We start from the raw sequence: 17,524 nt of genomic DNA, 5'->3' as shown, positions 1-17,524 counted from the left end.
GCCGGAGATGGGAGGGGGATTCAGGAAGGAGGGGACGTATGCATACCTGTGGCTGATTCATGTTGGCATGAATGGCATAATACCTGTGCCATTCATGTGTGGCAGAAACCAACACAATATATGAACCAATTTTCCTCCAATTAAAAAAAAATCCTTTTTTTTCCCCTAAAAGAAGACATCTATTTGCTATTTGATGTATTAATATAACACTACCTGAAGAATGATCAGTGTTTCCCAAGCAGTTTGCCCACTAAATGCTTTCTAACATGGAAAGTCTATCAACATCTTGTGGAAAAGTGGTCCAAGGGCAGTTTGCCTTTGGGTCTCTGAGACTGAACATCCTCTAACGATGAATACAATTATGCAGACACTTCTGTTAGCAAGACTTGCAGGGGACAGTATGTTGGCAAACCAAGCTTTTGCCATGTTTGGACCGTTTTGATTATTTCTATATGTCCTCCCCTCCTCCCTAAATTTGTAAAGAGTTGAAGAAAGCCGATTGTGATTTCATATACATTTCCTCATTTAGGAAAAATCAATTCCCAAATGCAGAGTGAAGCCGAGCCAAGGTCTCAAAATTGTTCATCATTCGAATATGTTGAAAACACAATGGCGAGCAAGCCACTTCCAGCCTGGGAGGGTGATGGCGCTGCTGCAGAGACCCAGGTAAGGAGAGATTGCCAGGAGGGCACCCTACATCTGCTGGGCCTGAGTGTGAAAAATGACCTCCTTAACCACTTCTGTGGTAGAGTGAATGTTAAATCAAATTCGTTGTGGTTCAGTGAAGAATGACCAAGGGCCCATGGCTCTCCTTTTTTCCTAAATTATTAGATAACACTGTGTCCTTGTAACTTAACTGCTTCTGCCCATCTGCACCCTGACTCCCCAGGTAAGGATTCTCTGCCCTGATGAGATGTTGTGGGACTGTCATTCTCTCTCCGAAACCATAACGGCACCACTTAGAATGAATTCATGATTATTTTTTCATTATCTTATCAGTTACATTAACTTTACCTTGCACCTATGAGACAGGTAAAGCAGGCGTTGATTATATTCCCTTTAGGGATTAAGAAACTGAGGCCTGGAGTGGTCAAATGACTTGCTGGGGTCAGTGAGACATGTGTTTCTTCAATCCCTGTCATTTTCGCAGTCCTTTGTTCTTCATCCTCCCTGAGATGGCACACACACAGGCCTCCCGACATGTGATTGGACCTGGGGAGGAGCTCAGGGCTCAGGGACTCTTGGGTCTTCTCCCAGAGCTACATGTTATTTCCTCCTCAGCACCCTCCTGCTTACCTCTTCCAGCTCATTACCTGGGCCATATTCAGCCTGTACACGATTTCTCACCTTGTCCTTGGGCTGGCCCGCTTTGGGGTCTTCGGTGGTGCCCACACACAGTGAGAAGAGTGGCTGGAAGGACATAAGAGTCAACCCGCAGAGCTTCCTGGCCCTTCCTTAATCCTTCCTGCCTCTGCCACCTCAGCCTTCCCACTCCTGGCGTCAGGAGGCCCTGTTACTGTTTCTACTAGGCTTTCTACCCAACTGTGATGAGCAAATACCAGATTAGCCCACACCGGAGATCCCACGTAGCCAGTGTGGTGGAGCCTTCTCTCAGCCTTTAACACCTCGGTATGGAAATGGGAACCTGGACAAGTAGGGGAAGTGATCCCCTGGGCCCATAGCCTCAATGTACAGCAGAGGACACCAGCTCCAGAGATGCTGGACCGTGGTCAGGGTCCAAGGGAAAGATACTGTGGCACTAGGCTTAGAACGCAGCCCTCTGAATTCCACGTCCAGCCCTCAGAACGGGTCTGAAAGGCAAAGGCGTAAACAAGTGTGTTTTGTCATTCCTTAATCAGACACAGAACTGTTAGGCTTTTCTCAGTTCCCTCTAAAGCAGTAGCTGCCACATGTGAGCAGACATCAGAATCACGTGGAGGGCTGCACATCTTGCTGCCTGCCTCATGCACCTAGAGTCCAGTTTGGCATAGATGGGGTGAGATCCAAACACTTCTAATCAATTCCCAGGTGATGCAGATGCTGCTGGTTCACAGAACACATTTTGAGAAGCAATACTTCAAGAACTCTGTGCTTGCTTTGTGGAACTAAAAAATTTATAAAACTCTAAAAGACACCCAGACTTGGAGGGGAAACAGTTCAGAAACAACAGGTAGTGATAGTGGCAAAGGGTTCAAGCAATTCCAAGAAAGTAATAAAACAAAAGCAAAAAAAATAAAAGAGGGGGATGTCATTCAGTGCTGGCAGGAGGGAGCCTCTATGAATATTCACATCCCCAGCACACACGCTGCTCTCTGGGGTTCCTTCACCAGCTCAGTCCATTGGAAATCCTGCGTGGTCTTATAAGAGTCATCACTGGGGCTTGGAACTCATAACTCTGCTTCATTGACTGCTAGGGAGGGAAAGCGTGAAGTATGGGTGAGCTTTATATTTCTAGTTCCAAGTACAGTGGTTGGTTCCATTCATGTCTCTTGAATAAAGGGATGAAAATGCATTTCATCATACCCAGCTTCCTACCGGAACTCTATAGACACGGGACTCCCTTGGAACCACTGCTGTAGATCTGTCATCCTTCATAAATGTCATCCTTGCTAGATCACCAGTATCTCCTGGATTGAGCTCTGTACCCCCCAGAACCTAGGACACCACTTAGCCTAGAATAGGTACTAAGATGATTAGCACAGAATCTTTGGAAGGGGTGGATGAATGATTAAATGAATGAAGGAATAAAGGAAATGAGTAATTGCTTGGATTCATAACCCTAGATAAAGGAGCTTACATCCTAAAATACGTTTTTATCATTTCTGACCAAATGGCACCCTCCCAAACAGATTTAACTTTAGAGACATCCCACACATCTGTGCATTAACTACCTGGGGTGAGTGTAGAATAATTGGTCCTAAGACGGCAGTCTGCAAATGTAAAAGAAAGCCCCAAATGCTCTTGATTCTACACAAAGGGGTTGAGGTCTTAGAAACCAGTATTCTGCTTATGTGCACAGTGTGAAAAACCATCCATACAGTTTGAACAACCTCAACAGTTTCTGAACTTGGCTTTATTGCCATACCTGTGACATCCTCATGGGTCATGTCGTATGTTTATGTGAGCAAGAGAGGAGACCGATTCCCTTGACCTGTGAACAATTAGTAGATTCAGTGATTACGTATAACCCTATAGAGCCAGCAATTGTGTACTTTCCTAAAGGCTTTTAGTCTTTCAGGGACTGGAATAAAATTACGTATTGGGCAAACATTTATTCTTTTGTTTCCAAGGTTGATTATCATCATACTCTCTGATACTTGAAAGCTAGTGGTGAGATCAGCCAGATAAATAAGCCATTAGGCTTGGGACAGCAGCTGTAATGGGCATTTGAGAAAAATAAGATGCCATAAAATAGTGTACAAAATGCAGAGGGGGTAACTGTGTGGACTGTTCCATACCTGGACAATGGCAGTGTACGGCTTCATCAGCGGATTCCAATTTGTGCAGCCCTGATAACCTAGTGGAACGCACCAGTTCCATGTGAGACAGATCAATGGGCCAGGCAGCGAGGGTGGGGTGATGGGGATAGAGTTCTGTGCACAGACCAACAGCCAGATATGCACATCCTCGCGGGGTGCACTGTCCCTGTTGACTTGCATGAATAATCTTAACAGTCTCATATTACTCATTTAGGACAAGGTACCCAGAATGTGTGCATACTCTGCCAGCGGTGGCAGTGATAGTGACAGTGACCCGGACTATGGAAATAATGGTTTTGGAGCTGGAAGGGGCAAGTTAGTGAAAGCAATGAAGAGCACCACCCCAGGTAACACCCGCCGGGCCCCTGGGAAATTCGGGGCGCCTCTCTCTTGGATAGCCGTCGATCATGCCTTTCACCAGGCTGTGTTTCAACCTCACTTAGATCTTACATCTTAGTTCCACGTCTCTCCTGATATCTAATTTCCTGGTACTTATGGAAGATTGTCTACGCGCATCAATTTGTTTTTTGGTATTATCTTAATGACATTGCAGTGCAATCTGAAAGGATTTTATTTCCAAATCTGGCGTCTCCCAAAAAGTCTCCAATGGAGTTATCTTTGTAATGAAGGGATGGCTATAAAGATAACCTTGTTCTTAATTACACACTTTGGCAAGTTAAATCACCCCATGAGCTATGGATGGGGTGTTCCAGGCTCTCTGCTCATATCATACTCTGTAACTCTGGACCTGTTACCCATTATGAGCAGGTCTGTTTACTATGTTGAAACTCCCTCATATTATTTTTATTTGAAAGACAATTGGCATTAGAAAAGCCTTCATCCCAAGGCATTTAAAAATATATATAGTCAGATGGCATTTCCTTATAGATATAAGAGGACAGATGACCCCTAATGCAGAGTGTGATCCAGGATCTGCTTTTCTCCTGATCTACTCTGGATTATCAAAAATACTTTAATGAATCAATGGAGAATCATTCTTTCCATACTAATCAACTTTTATCAAATATTAATTTGGCAATTATCTGTTGTAACCATGACTGTCCTTTTTAAAACAAGTCTGGTGTGTTACTTTTGAAAAAAAGAAATTAACTAGTAATTATGTGTGTTACCAGTTTTCCATTTGTCTTGGCATTTGTGACATGTGGGGTAAGATGGGCATGTAAGAATAGCCATTAACCTGGGCCTCCTTTTTGTTCCTTGCATCCTACAAGTCACCAGAGAGGCAGGACCAATGAGTGGATCCTGCAGAGACTTACCAAAAGGAAAGTGACTAATACCCCTGGCCTTTTAGTTAGGCTGTTGTCCTTGTAAGCTCTCAGGGGTCTGTCAGTGTCCCTCTGTTTTAAAAGTTAAGGGGAAGGGGAATTAATCGTCAAGGGTCCTTCTCCATGAAGATGCTGAAGGCCAGGCCAACTCCTAGTCTAGCTCCTCCCTTGCGCTTAGCATGGGTCCACAGTGAATAACCGCACCTCACTGACCCTTAACTGTTCTTCCTGGCTCTAATTTCATACATTTATTGAACAAATACTTATTAAAGGCCTCCTCTGGGTCAGCTTTCTGGCAGTGAAGGAATGAACAAAGATCTCTGCCAAGCAGTGAAAGATAAATATTTGGTGGTGGTGTTTAGTTACTAAGTTGTGTCCGACTCTTTGCCACCCCATAGACTGTAATCTTCCAGGTTCTTCTATCCCTGGGATTTTCCAGGCAAGAATACTGGAGTGAGTTGCCATTTCCTACTCCAGGGGATCTTCCCGACCCAGGGATCAAACCCGTGTCTCTTGCATCTCCTGGCTGTAACAAACTAGTAAATGAATATATTTTGTTGAAAGGAGATATGGAAGAGACAAGTAAAGCGGATAGGATGTGGAAGAGCAGGACTGCTCAGGAGTGGTGGTTGGTGGGATCGGAGGGGGAGGAGGGGGCTCAGATGTTAAAATTTCGATAGAACAGTCTGAACAAGGCTCGCTGCTGTTGCTGTGTTAATTACTCAGTCGTGTCCGACTCTTTGCAACCCCATGGACTATAGCCCTCCAGGCTGCTCTGTCCATGGGATTCTCCAGGCAAGAGTACTTGAGTGGGTTGCCATTTCCTTCTCCGGGGGATCTTCCTGACCCTGGGATCATACTCAGGTCTCCTGCATTGCAGGCAGATTCTTTACCATCTGAGCTACCAGGGAAGCCCAAGGCTCACTAAGAAGGTGGTATTTGAGCAGAGATGTGGAGGAGGAGAGAGTGAGCCCGGAATACATCTGGGGGAAGCGCATTCTCAGCCAGGGAACCATCAGTGCCGACACCTTGATGCTGGGGCGGCCAGTGTGGCTGTGGCAGAAGGAGGGTGTTGGAAGACTAGGGGATGAGGTCAGATAAGTAGAGGAGTCAGAGCTCTTGTAAGGCCTTGCTCACCTTTCTGAGAACTGTGTTTCTCCCCTGAGAGCCATCTATGAGGACCTTTGGGCAATCTGAACAGAGCAGCGGCATGATCTGAGATGCTTTCTAAGGACCACTCCGGCTGCTATTTTGAGAAGACTGAAGAAGCCAGATCGACTAGAAGGCCATTATACTTATCCAAGCAAGATGTGTTAGTGGCTGAGACCAAGGTGGTCCCCGAGAAAGAGTGGGCAGCACAGGCTAGTAACAGAACAGTCTGTAGTGAAGAGCATGTTCTGTAGCAGCTCTGGTACCGTGGCCATTGCCTACCCAGGACTCAGGAGTTCTTGCAGTGTGACTAGTGTGAGAACAGGACTGGATTTTTTAATTTAATTTTTTGCCATAGTTTCTCTAAGAGTTCCATTTTCCTCTATTTTAATGTTTTTATTTTAATTAACTTTAAATATTAATAGCCGGATTTGGGACACTGTACAATACAAGGAGTGGCAATAGTCTTATTCCAGTTCTAATTAAAAATACAACATGAGTCACTGATAGATTGGAGGTGGAGTGAAGGAAGAAGCAGGGTCGAGGGTGGCTCCCAGGTTGGGGTCTTAGAAAGGACAGCCCTCTGCCCACTGAAATGAAAAGACTGAGGTTGCGGCCTGAGGAAGCTGATCGGTAGTTGATGCTAAGTTCAGTGTGCCCATCAAGCAAGCAGAGGTGTGAGTATGTTACCCACCAAGATTCTTGGCCTCCTTCATCAATAGAAATTGATCACAGGTCAGATACAATATTCAGGCAAGGCTTTATTAGGGTTCCTGCTGCAGTAGTGGGGAGTGAGAACAAACACCAGGTTCCCTTGCTCACTCCCCAAGGAAAGGGGGCAAGCTTGTTCCTTATATGGGGTGAGGGTAGATGTGTGTCCAGGAGTTGAGCCTGAGGGATGGCTTGGGTGGTCTTCCCCCCTCTTAGATTGTGTTGTGTGCAGGAGGCATGCACAGTACCCTGCTTTTGTTCCAGGCTCTTTGTAAGTGGCAGTGGGGTTTTTTGGTCTCTATCTTATGTTCTGGAATCTGTCCCTAACTGCATGCACATGCAGTTATTTGTAGACCCTTGTAGTTTCTCTCTACTTCGTTGCTCGAGGAGAGGTGTGTCCAGGTGAAAGCACTGCAGCAAAGGGTCCCAGGTCCTAGGTGGTGGGCTGTGTGAGTCTGGAGTTGGGCAGGTCAAGTCTGGTCTGGAGAAGTAATTGGATGTCAGTGTGTCGACAGAATCTAAGGTCCTGGGTCCCGCTAAGATCAGGAGGGGGCCAGAGAGGAGAAGAGGAAGAACCAGCAAAGGAGACTGGGAGGGAGCCAGCAGTAAGCAAAGAGGAGTGTGTGGCATTCCCGAAGCTGAGTGGAGAGAATGTGTCAAGGAAGAATATCATGGTTCAATATGCTACTTGCTAAAAAGAAGGACACAGGCTTCATATTGAGACCTGTCTCTTACTCTGACAGTGGGGTTCTGGGGAAAGGAAGTGGTGGTGGGGGAGGGATGGTCTGTCTAAAGGCAGTTTGAAAACATCTTCAAAAAGGAAACAAGATTAAGACAAATTGATTGAGGATGACATACCTGAGTATGAAAGAAATCCCTTTAGGGTCCAGAGTTTTAACCTAGCTTGTTTAAATGAGCTGTGCAAAGCAATACAGAATATACATTAGGTGATGGCTGTGGATCTTGGTGGACAGAGAACTTCCTCCTTTAACTTTTCTTCTTTTTTTTTCTATACTTCCCTGCAAAATGAAGCGAGTCTCAGCCTCAGTTTTTTTCTCCCAATCTTCTTTCCTCCAACCAGAACAAATCCCTATTTGAGAGGTTTCTTTCACTGTGTTGCTATAGCCTCTGGGCACATTGGTGCTTCTTGGGAATAAGATGCAGAGTAACCCTGGAAGCAGCACAACCTGCACAAAGACCAGTCCCTCTGGCCAGGCATCTGCCTTCTGTCTGTAAAATGGGACTTGTTGCCAGAGCTCTGTCATCTGTCCACCCTGACCGATCCAGCCACCCCCAGCCCTGGCTGATGTCAGTGCTGCCAGAGAGAGAAAATGTGTCCAGACAGCTGGCGTGGCTCTGGGTGTGTGCTGGCTTCCTGCAAGCCTGGAAAGGGGCGTTTAGGGTTGATGCAGCACCAGTAACTTTTTGGATGTTGGCAAAGTTGATAAGAAGATTGAAACAAGAGAAAAACACGGAAAGGAGTGCATGCCTTACGTAGGTGGTAGAGGTTGTCTTCGCTTTGGAGTCACAATTTTGTCTTGCTTTTATCTCCTTTGTCTGCAAGGGGAGGTTACCCTCCCCCAACCCTCCCCCAGAAGCTGGTTCACTCTTTCAGTAACAAGGTTTGTAGTAGAGATTCCCAGCCCACAGGATGGAATTTTCCATATCTTAAAGCCTTAGTGGAAGTTGTCCCAGAGAGTTGGCCTTTCTCAAACACAGCATCTCTCCCTGGTCCCCTGAAATATCCCTCAGGTAGCAGGGGGTACCTGCCAGTGGCAATCTGTCCTCCAAGGCTTCTAGAAAATGGACACTCAGGGGCCTCTACCTCTTATGCAAAAGAGTCCTACTTTCTAAAACCCTACCTATGGGTTCATAAAGGACTCAAGTAAATACACGTCTTTACTTTCAAAGTTGGTTTCTATAGCGTGACTTTGAAATATGTGTAGAAAGCCCAGGTTGTTAGTAGAGAGGCAGCAGGAGAAGCAGAATTTAGGAGCTGGGTAGGTGGCACAGCGGGTGAGGGAGTGGGCAAAGTGGCTTTGTGGCTTTGTTTCCATGGAGCTATCCGCTCTAAATTGCCATGTTGGGCATAACAAACACTTCTACCCCCTTCCTGCAGTTGGGACCTGGGAGAAGGCAGGAAGGAGCCAAGGACAGAGGTGGGACGATGAAGGACAGAGGGCAGACCAGGGCCAGAATGTAAAACAGGGACGGACGGCCCAGCAGAGTTGTAGCAGTGAAGCCCAGTCTCTGTGAGGAGGAGTGAGGAGTCTCACACCCGGCTGAACACCCTGGCGCTCACACCCGGCAGTTTCTCTAAGACCCCTCCCCTAAGCCTTGGACTCATCCATCTGGCTGCCCTGCCAGGAATCTCAAGGGCAAAAGTCCAAGCCAAGACCTCCCTTTTTCACTGGAGAAATGTCTGTTTCCCTTGCTCTCTGTCTTAGCTGATGGTCTCACCATTCTTTCAGGCTTCCCTGGTGGCTCAGAGGTTAAAGCATCTGCCTGCAATGCAGGAGACCCAGGTTCGATCCCGGTGTCGGGAAGATCCCCTGGAGAAGGAAATGGCAACCCACTCCAGTATTCTTGCCTAGAGAATGCCATGGACGGAGGAGCCTGGTGAGCTACAGTCCACGGGGTCGCAAAGAGTCGGACATGACAGAGCGACTTCACTACGCTATGCTATGCTATGACGCTGGAAGTTTTCCTAGACTCTTCCTTCTCTTGCCTCCACCTCCTGGCAGCCCCAAGGTTCTGCTGGTTTCCTGTTGAGCTGCTTCTCAAACCTGCCCATTCTCTAGCCTTTCTGCTGCTGCCACAGTAGTGCCTTCATTTGGTCAACACGCCCACTGCCTCCTTGCGCCCCTCCTCGCTCAGCTCCCTGCCTGTCCCATTCATGCTGCCATAAAGTATAAAATCCCATCATATTCTTCCTTTGCTTAAAACCTTTCTCATTCACAGACAAAATCCAGTCTCCTCCACTTGCAAGATTCACAAAACCCACTTTGGCCTTGCCTCTCTGACTTCATCTTTCTCCATTTCCTGTCTTAAACTTTGTTGTTGTTATGAAGTCGCTAAGTTGTGTTCAATTCTTTTCATCCCCATGGACTGCAGCACGCCAGATATCCCTGTCCTTCACTATCTCCCTGAGTTTGCTCAAATTCATGTCCATTGAGTCAGTGATGCCATCCAATCATCTCATCCTCTGTCACCCACTTATTCTCCTGCCTTCAATCTTTCCCAGCATCTGGGTCTTTTCCAATGAATCAGCTTTTTGCATCAGGTAGCCAAAGTATTGGAGCTTCAGCGTCAGTCCTTCTAATGAATATTCAGGGTTGATTTCCTTTAGTATTGACTGGTTTGATCTCCTTGCTCTCCACGGGACTCTCAGGAGTCTTCTCCAGCACCACAGTTCGAAAGCATCAATTCTCCAGCACTCTAGGTAGACATCATTGAAATGCTTGTTCTGTCCTGAACACATGATGCCCTTGGGGGCTTCCATGCCTTTGCTCTAGTGGTCTTGCTTCTTGGAATGGCTTTTACTCCAACACACTTCTATTCTAACCTTTATGTAACTCCTACTGTGTCTTTAAGATTGAGAGTTGAGACTTTACGTCCTCTATGAAGTCTTCCCATTGCTCCTCCATCAGCCATGCCCAGGTTACTCTTACTTGTCTCCTGCCCTACCCTATATTTATTTGTGTCCCTTGCCCCTTGAGAGTATATTATTTCTTTGCATATTCAGGTGTCTCATTAGTGCCTAGATTGCTTCTTATTCATGTTCTGCACTTAGCACAAGGCCTGTACAATATAAGTGCTGAATAAATGTTAAACAGCTTCCTGAGGATTGAATTAAAATGCATCACAGGACTGGGTAAGGCCTTGTGAGCTCCTCGTGCAACATCCATCATCCATTTGGGCCTTTCTTTGTACCAGAGAAAGAATGACTCAGAGCAGCTACCTACAGAGGGAAATTCAATATGAACATTTCTCCTTCTCTGGATGGTTATGCTAGAGAAATCGGTGAATCCATTTTTCCAATTTTTCTCAAAGGTGTAGATGTCCTTTAGCTTCGTCTTCCATGATGATTCTTCACGGGGACTGTTGGAGGCATATCAGACTCCCCTGTCTTGTTTTGTTTCTTTTAAATGGTTGCATGTCCCCTGGCTTGATTTTCATAATCTCTGCCCTAGCGTGGGAATTACTGTCACAGAGAGTCCCCTCTTCCTGATGAAACTGCACCACACCCTTGCGACCTGAAAGAGACATGTAATGGTTGAGAACCTTCAATCTTGGGATATTTGTTCTGTGAAAATCTCCAAGTTGCACTGGTTAGTGGATGAACAGTATTGACAGAAAGAATAGAAGCAAAGAAGAGAGTTGAAACGAGTTTGTCTGGTTTACTCAGCTCTTACTCTGCATCCAGGCCAGTGCTGGACCCTGGGGATTGAACGCAAGTTAGTGACCCAGCCCTGCTCCCTTCGTGCTTCTAATCAGACCGACAGACTCAAGACATCAGCTGAGATAGAAGCTTGTCAAGAACCCTAAACAGTTACGTCTTGTCTTGCTGCCTAAGGCCATGCTGTTGGCTCCTCAGGGTGAGGAACCAGAATTTCATTTCCTTTCAGTTTTTCACAAATTGACTTCCCACTAGGGTCTACACTAGGGTCTACACCCTACACCCACTAGGGTCTCCCTCCCACCTCAGGCCCCACAGTCTCAAATACATAAATCAGGTCCACTGAGCAAAGCTTCAGAACCCTGGTCCCACAGCCCCCAGTGATGTTCCCCTAATCGAGCCCCAATTCCCTGAACAAGAAGTACATTTTATTCATTTCGAGGTGATTGCATTCAACAAATTACAAACAGTCAGGGCAGTTGAGTTAAAAACAGTTGGTTTTGCGGTAATTAGAAAAACACAAGGGCATGATGACTGTGGACCAGTATTAAAAGAGACGCTGAAGGATAATGGCTCCAGTTCCTGGTTAATTCCTCAGCTTGAATATTTCAAGATTCACAACTAATTATCCAGAGATGATGAATTTTAAAGATGCTGCCACCCTGTCTTGCCAAGGCCAAGGACTTTGGCTATTAATAGAGCAATCAGATTTTGCTATATTGTAGAGAATTCATGCAAAGTTGCATCTATTTTAAAGCATTCATCTGGCACATGACTTAAAGATGACAAATCATTGTAATGTGCAAAATCAGCATTAGGTTAAACTAAATCCAAATTCATTATAATCATTCTAAGTTCCCCCAGGAGAAATCTTTTGTTTGAAATGGACACCACAGGTAAGAGCTATCTTTAGTCCTTCTTGGATCTTCTGTCTTATTTAGATCATTTTAAAGATTGGCTTTATATTTGACAAACCCATCCTAACCCCAGGGGAATGAACACATGCAATAAAACACAAGGGACTTGTGTCCTAGCATTAAACATCCCTGGATGACAAATGAAAACTCCTGACCATATCAAGCAGGCTGTTCTTAGACCCTTACCAGAACCAGGGTCTCAGATTTCTCTCTGTCACCATTTATCCACCACGGCCCTTTCAGCTGTTACGATCGGGTTTACAGTTTGCTGAAGTTTGTTTTGTTTTGTTTTGTTTTGTTTAGTGGAGAAAAGGGTCATGCACAATAACAAAACAAAACAAAAAACCCCACTAGCTTCTAAAAACCACGTGGTCAGAAGCTAACCATCAGAAAGAACCCACTGTGTCCTCAGACAGGCTTGAAAAGGGAGGCTGCGATGTGACTTGCATTTAATTATTAAAGCTGCATATTGTGAGGCCCTTAAGAAAGCAAATGTCACGATGGACAGAATGAGTTTACCCTCCTGTCGAAAGAGCAGTGTGCCGTGGCAAAGCCGTCGCTCAATTAAATTGGACTGCGGGATACAGAGGAGATGGAGACCAAGTCTGGGGACCCTAATGAGACATTTTGGAGGGAAGACATACCAACCCCCCAGAGTTTGTCACTATGTGATGGATGTTCTCCCCTCCCCCCCCCACCATTATCACGGCACCCTCCCCCCCCCCCCCCCCCCCCCCCACCGCCCAGCACTACCCATTACAGCCCCAAACATTTAAACAGGAGCTTGCCGAGTAGGATTTCAAAGTGCAAAGCAACTCCCTGCTTGTTGTGGAATAGGTGAGGGGAGCAAATGATACAGAATGCTGTGCAAAATAGTAATCTTTCACTGCCAGGACTGAAAGAAAGCTGGGCAATGGATCTAAATAAACAAGCCATGAATTGGATGCCATTTCATCTGTGAAAATGTGTGCATCCCCTCAGTCTCGTGCAGGGGGAGCAGAAGGAAGTGGAGTCTGGTAGACCTCCAAAGGCCCCTTGCCACCCTGCAGCCCCAGAAGAGTGTCTGGGATGACTTTTGTGTAGAGCTTACAAAGCATCCGAGGAATACCCCCACTGTTCACGCCCACTTGTCTGGCCCAGTAGCTCTCAAACCCCCAGGGGACATTTGGCAATGTCTGGAGACACCGTGGGCTGTCACAACTCACAGGTGGGGAGAGGCTTGCTGTCTGGTGCATGGAGCATGTGGATGCTGGTAAAGCTCCTCTAAGGCACAGGGCAGCCGCTAATAACAAAGCCTTGTCAAGCACAAGATCTCAGCAGGGCCGAGAAGCAGCCTGACAAAATTAACCCCTGGGTATCAGAAATGCTCATTGGGAGGGACAAGCTGTCAAATACTTGCCCCAAACTATAACAGCCGAGAAATCCCCCTGACTGCCGTGCATATGCCCCAGGCCTGGCCCAGCTGCCTGATTGGGGGTCAAGAGGCACGCCCTCTCCAAGGGGCTTCGGAAGGGACGTTCATGCTCCTGTCTGGGCCTCTCACACTGGCCTGTGGAGCCTGTTCTGTGCTTTTGTCTGAGTGTCAGGGACACTGCGACTGTCTGAAGTGCTAACACAGAGCACAGATTGTTTAAGGCTGATACCCATTAAGTCTCTTATTAGTATTTCATTTCTGTCTCTCTTAGAGAACATGTGCCCTGAGGAGGCAGAAATCCTTTACAGACTTGAAAGTTACCCGAGGACAGTTAATCCTCATGCTGCTCTAGTAAAGTAGGTAAATTGCAATTAGATGTTAAAAGAAGAAAAAAACATCTTCAACAGGTGTTTGGGGTTCCTGGGGGACCTCAGAGTTTCATGCTTGGCTAAAAAGCACACAGTGATATTTGAAAAGGGCCCCTTGCCAGAACTCTTCCGCAGAATGGTTAAGACTAGGAAGATTAACATAAATCTCAGGAATAAAAATGCTGGGTCAGTAGAAGGAGCTCTGTTGAAGAAATGGGGTCTGTGGGGAAAAGAAAGGACTCGGTATTCAGGGAAAGTCTTTCTAGAGGTAATTATTAAAGTTTGAAAAAAGAGAATGTGTTGTGCAAATCTTTGAGATGTGGGGAGAAAAGAGACAGATGTATTCTAATTATTTAGAGTATTTTGTTCTCAGACTTGAAGAAAAATAACAGACACCATTTCTCATATTCTCCCACCCCACTCAGCCCTCCTCAACCAGCCAAAACCCTAGAAACATATCTTGTACTATACAACCAAGCAGATGAGCTCAGGGAAAAATAGGGTTCCCGTCCTAACGAGCAACTAGGAATTTTTCCAGGAAAATGTCAAGTATCATTCAGCAAATCATACAACTGGTTGTTCTCTGTGAACTTTTTAGAATTTAGAAACCAAAAGCCTTGGGCCATTTGGTGAAATGTGTGGGACATGCCTGTAAGTGAGAGTTGGGACATGCCTGTAAGTGGGAGTTAGGACACTTGTGTTCTAATGAGTATACTTTGTGGCCCTGGATCAGTAATGATAGCTTTTCTGAGCCTTTGTTCATCTGCCATCCAATGTCCACCTTGCCTCCTTCTCGTGGAATAGTTCAGATTTGAAAATAGATGTCACATGGCTTCCAACCCGCAGAGTGCTAAATAAACACGAGTGGAACTGTGTTAAATCTACTGAGGGAAAGAACAATTCCTAGAATTTAAGGTTGAGGTTATCAGAAAAGGGGAGGAGAGCACAGGGACCTTGGAAATTGTGGGCCAAAATAATGTTAAGCTACAGCCTCAGAAAGGTTATAAAGCCCCCTCATAACTTAACCAGGGTTATACAGTTTCATTAAGGGAAATATCATAGTCTCTTTATCTGTTGTTAAAATTCAGCCTAAGTAAGAAAGAACTGATTTAAACTTCCCTGAAACAAGCCCAGTAGCATCCTCCGTCCTTTATTATTTATTTTCTCAATGAGTAGCAATATCCCAAGCTATCACTCAGGATCATTGTTTCCAGGTTCAATTACATGGGACCCAAGAAATATGGTGAGGCTGGATCAGGTGGGGAAAAGTTCCATTTTTAATTAGACCATGAATTTTATTATAAATGAATAAATCAGCATACTTTTTAAGGAATTTAATTAGAGAAGGAGACAGCATTCTTTACATGGTATTGGCCAAGCTGGCTCTCAGTCTTGGGCAGGCAGAAAAGGTTAATGGTTGGCTTCCAGCCGCCCCCTGATCAGCTTATTGTTTATGAACCCCTACAGAAGCATCATAAACAGTGTTTTCTTCCACCTTCATCTTTTAACATTTTTAAAAACCTTCCTTTTGTCTTGGTTTGTTTGGCCCATCCAGGACTATTGTCTCTTTTCATCTGGAATGTTCCCTCCCCCCCCCAGAAGCCTCCAGGTATCTTCTTGAATTTGATTAGGATTCCATAGAGGGAGAGGTGATGGGATCAGTGTTTCTAGGGAAGACCCAAAGCTATGCTAACATTGTTCACAGTGCCGACAAAATCTTTGAGATGTGCAGAAGGACTCAGTTAGCCAACTGGAAGAAGCATACCTGTGTCTTCTTGGACCATAACTTACTTATTGATATTGAGCAAGCATCTTCCTTCCCTTCATTTGGCCCATCTAGAGCTCGATATCTTCTGGGTCCTGCTGCCCCAACCAGGCTTGATGTTCTATCACAACAGCCCGTAAATAAAGACTGTCGTGACTTGGACATCAAGCTTCAGGCTTCAAGATCCAGCAGTCTTGGGTATTTGGAGAGCTTCCCAGAGTTTTCCTCAGGTCTCCTTTTTCAAAATTTGATTTTATTGTTTTGATCACAGAAGCTGCTTCCCTACCTCGATGCCCCTTGCCTCATGTAGGTTAGCCATCTTTATTGCTTTCTTGTTCATCCTTCTCATCTTTCTTTGTGCAAATCAAGGAAATGCAAACAAATACTTTGTAAACAAAGTGAAGCAAACTGTATACTGTGCCTCATCTTGTTCTGTTTTCCTTCAGTTCACAGTATATCCTGGAGATCATTCCATGTCAGTACATAAAAGTCTTCCTCCTCCTTTTTCACGGCTATGTTGTGTGGCTGTACAATAATTAATGTAACTAGTCCTCTGTGGAATGGATTTCCAGATTTAGACTTTTGAGTCATAGTATAAGAGCATTCATTGTCAGAGTAGTTGGGCTGTTTTCACATCCACATGTGATCAACATGCCTGGTCCCCCAAAGCCTCAGCATCAAATTTAAGGTCAAACGACTGTGCTCTGCCAGTCTTACATAGGAAAAATGTAGTAAAAACAGTGTGGTTTGAATTTTATTTATCTTATGAAGAGTAAGGCTGAGAACTTCTGCTTAGATCTACTTAAATGTCATCTGTATTTCTAAATCCATGAACCATCTGGGAGTGACCTTTGCCCAGTTTTTTATTGAGTTACATAGGTCTTTTTCAACACCATTTCTAAGACCTTTGTAAAATTTAGGGAGATTATTCCTTTGTTTGTGATACAAACTGTCCATGACATTCCCAGTTTTTTCATTTCCCTGTGACATCACTTTGGATGTTCTTTACAATAGATTTTATTTTCTTTCATAGGGTCAAGTCCATCAGTCTTTTATAATAAACCTTTGCACACTGCAAATTTATTAATTTAAAAAACCCATGTTTTTTCATAGTAACCCGGGCAGTGTGTATTTTTGTCCTCACATATGGATCCAAACTTTTTTTTTTGACTATCCAGTTGTCCTATGTCAGTTTTGTATCAAAAGGATACTTTAAAAAAGAGAAGATCAATCAGTTTCTTTTATAACCAGCTGTGAAGGAGACAATTTTATAACTGAGGAAAAATGAAAAGATCTTAGTTTCTTCTGGTACAATAATTCAGTTGGCCAGCCTGATCCTTTCAACCCCATATTCTGTGTCAGTCATTTCACCATCAGGCCTAATTAATGCAAAAAGAATCATATGACCCCTGGCCAGGTTAATGAACATCCTTTGTTTCCAAGGGTCTCATGGATGAATCCTAGAGTGTGCTGTCCTATTGTGACTAATTTTTGGAGGCTATTACGGGCCTGAATATGTGCAAGGAGAGAACGTTAAGCGTGCATGAGAAGGTTCCTAGGACATTTGGACTCTCCTTTGGCCATGCTTTTGGGTGGACTCTGTTCCTGCTTGTTGGGAACTCATCTCTAAGTTAAGTGCTGTGGGCATTGGAAAGGAAGCATGAGGCATAGTCCTGCCCACACAGAATTCACAGTCTAGCAGTAGTAGTAGAGAGAAGAAGTTAGAAATTTCAAAAGTCACTAACAATAAAATCAGAGATACCAAGGGAATATTTCATGCAAAAATGGGCTCAATAAAGGACAGAAATGGTATGGACCTAACAGAAGCAGAAGATATTAAGAAGAGGTGGCAAGAATACACCGAAGAACTATACAAAAAAGATCTTCATGACCCAGATAATCACAATGGTGTGATCACTAACCTAGAGCCAGACATCCTGGAATGTGAAGTCAAGTGGGCCTTAGAAAGTATCACTACGAACAAACCTAGTGGAGGTGATGGAATTCCAGTTGAGCTATTTCAAATCCTGAAAGAT

General features: G+C 44.9%; 1 protein-coding gene across 10 annotated transcripts in view; it reads left to right on the top strand.

Moving 5' to 3' along the window:
- NCKAP5 (NCK associated protein 5) overlaps positions 1-17,524 on the top strand; it is a 1,111,865-nt gene that overhangs the window by 1,040,181 nt on the left and 54,160 nt on the right. For 8 of the 10 annotated variants that reach the window (XR_006273101.1, XM_043487514.1, XM_043487515.1 and 5 more), the window contains one exon: positions 530-666. Coding sequence is in view for 9 of the 10 variants with exons in the window: in XM_043487514.1 (XP_043343449.1) it covers positions 530-666 (137 nt within the window). In the remaining variant the exon portion in view is untranslated. Of the gene's footprint in view, positions 1-529; positions 667-3,693; positions 3,827-8,074; positions 8,089-17,524 lie in introns of those variants that run through there. The other 2 variants (XM_043487521.1, XM_043487519.1) reach the window with 2 other exon arrangements.

The sequence above is a fragment of the Cervus canadensis genome, chromosome 15 (assembly GCF_019320065.1).
Source record: "Cervus canadensis isolate Bull #8, Minnesota chromosome 15, ASM1932006v1, whole genome shotgun sequence".
Taxonomy (NCBI): domain Eukaryota; kingdom Metazoa; phylum Chordata; class Mammalia; order Artiodactyla; family Cervidae; genus Cervus; species Cervus canadensis.
Note: the sequence above shows the minus strand (reverse complement) of the source record. Positions and strands in the feature narration are given on the sequence as shown.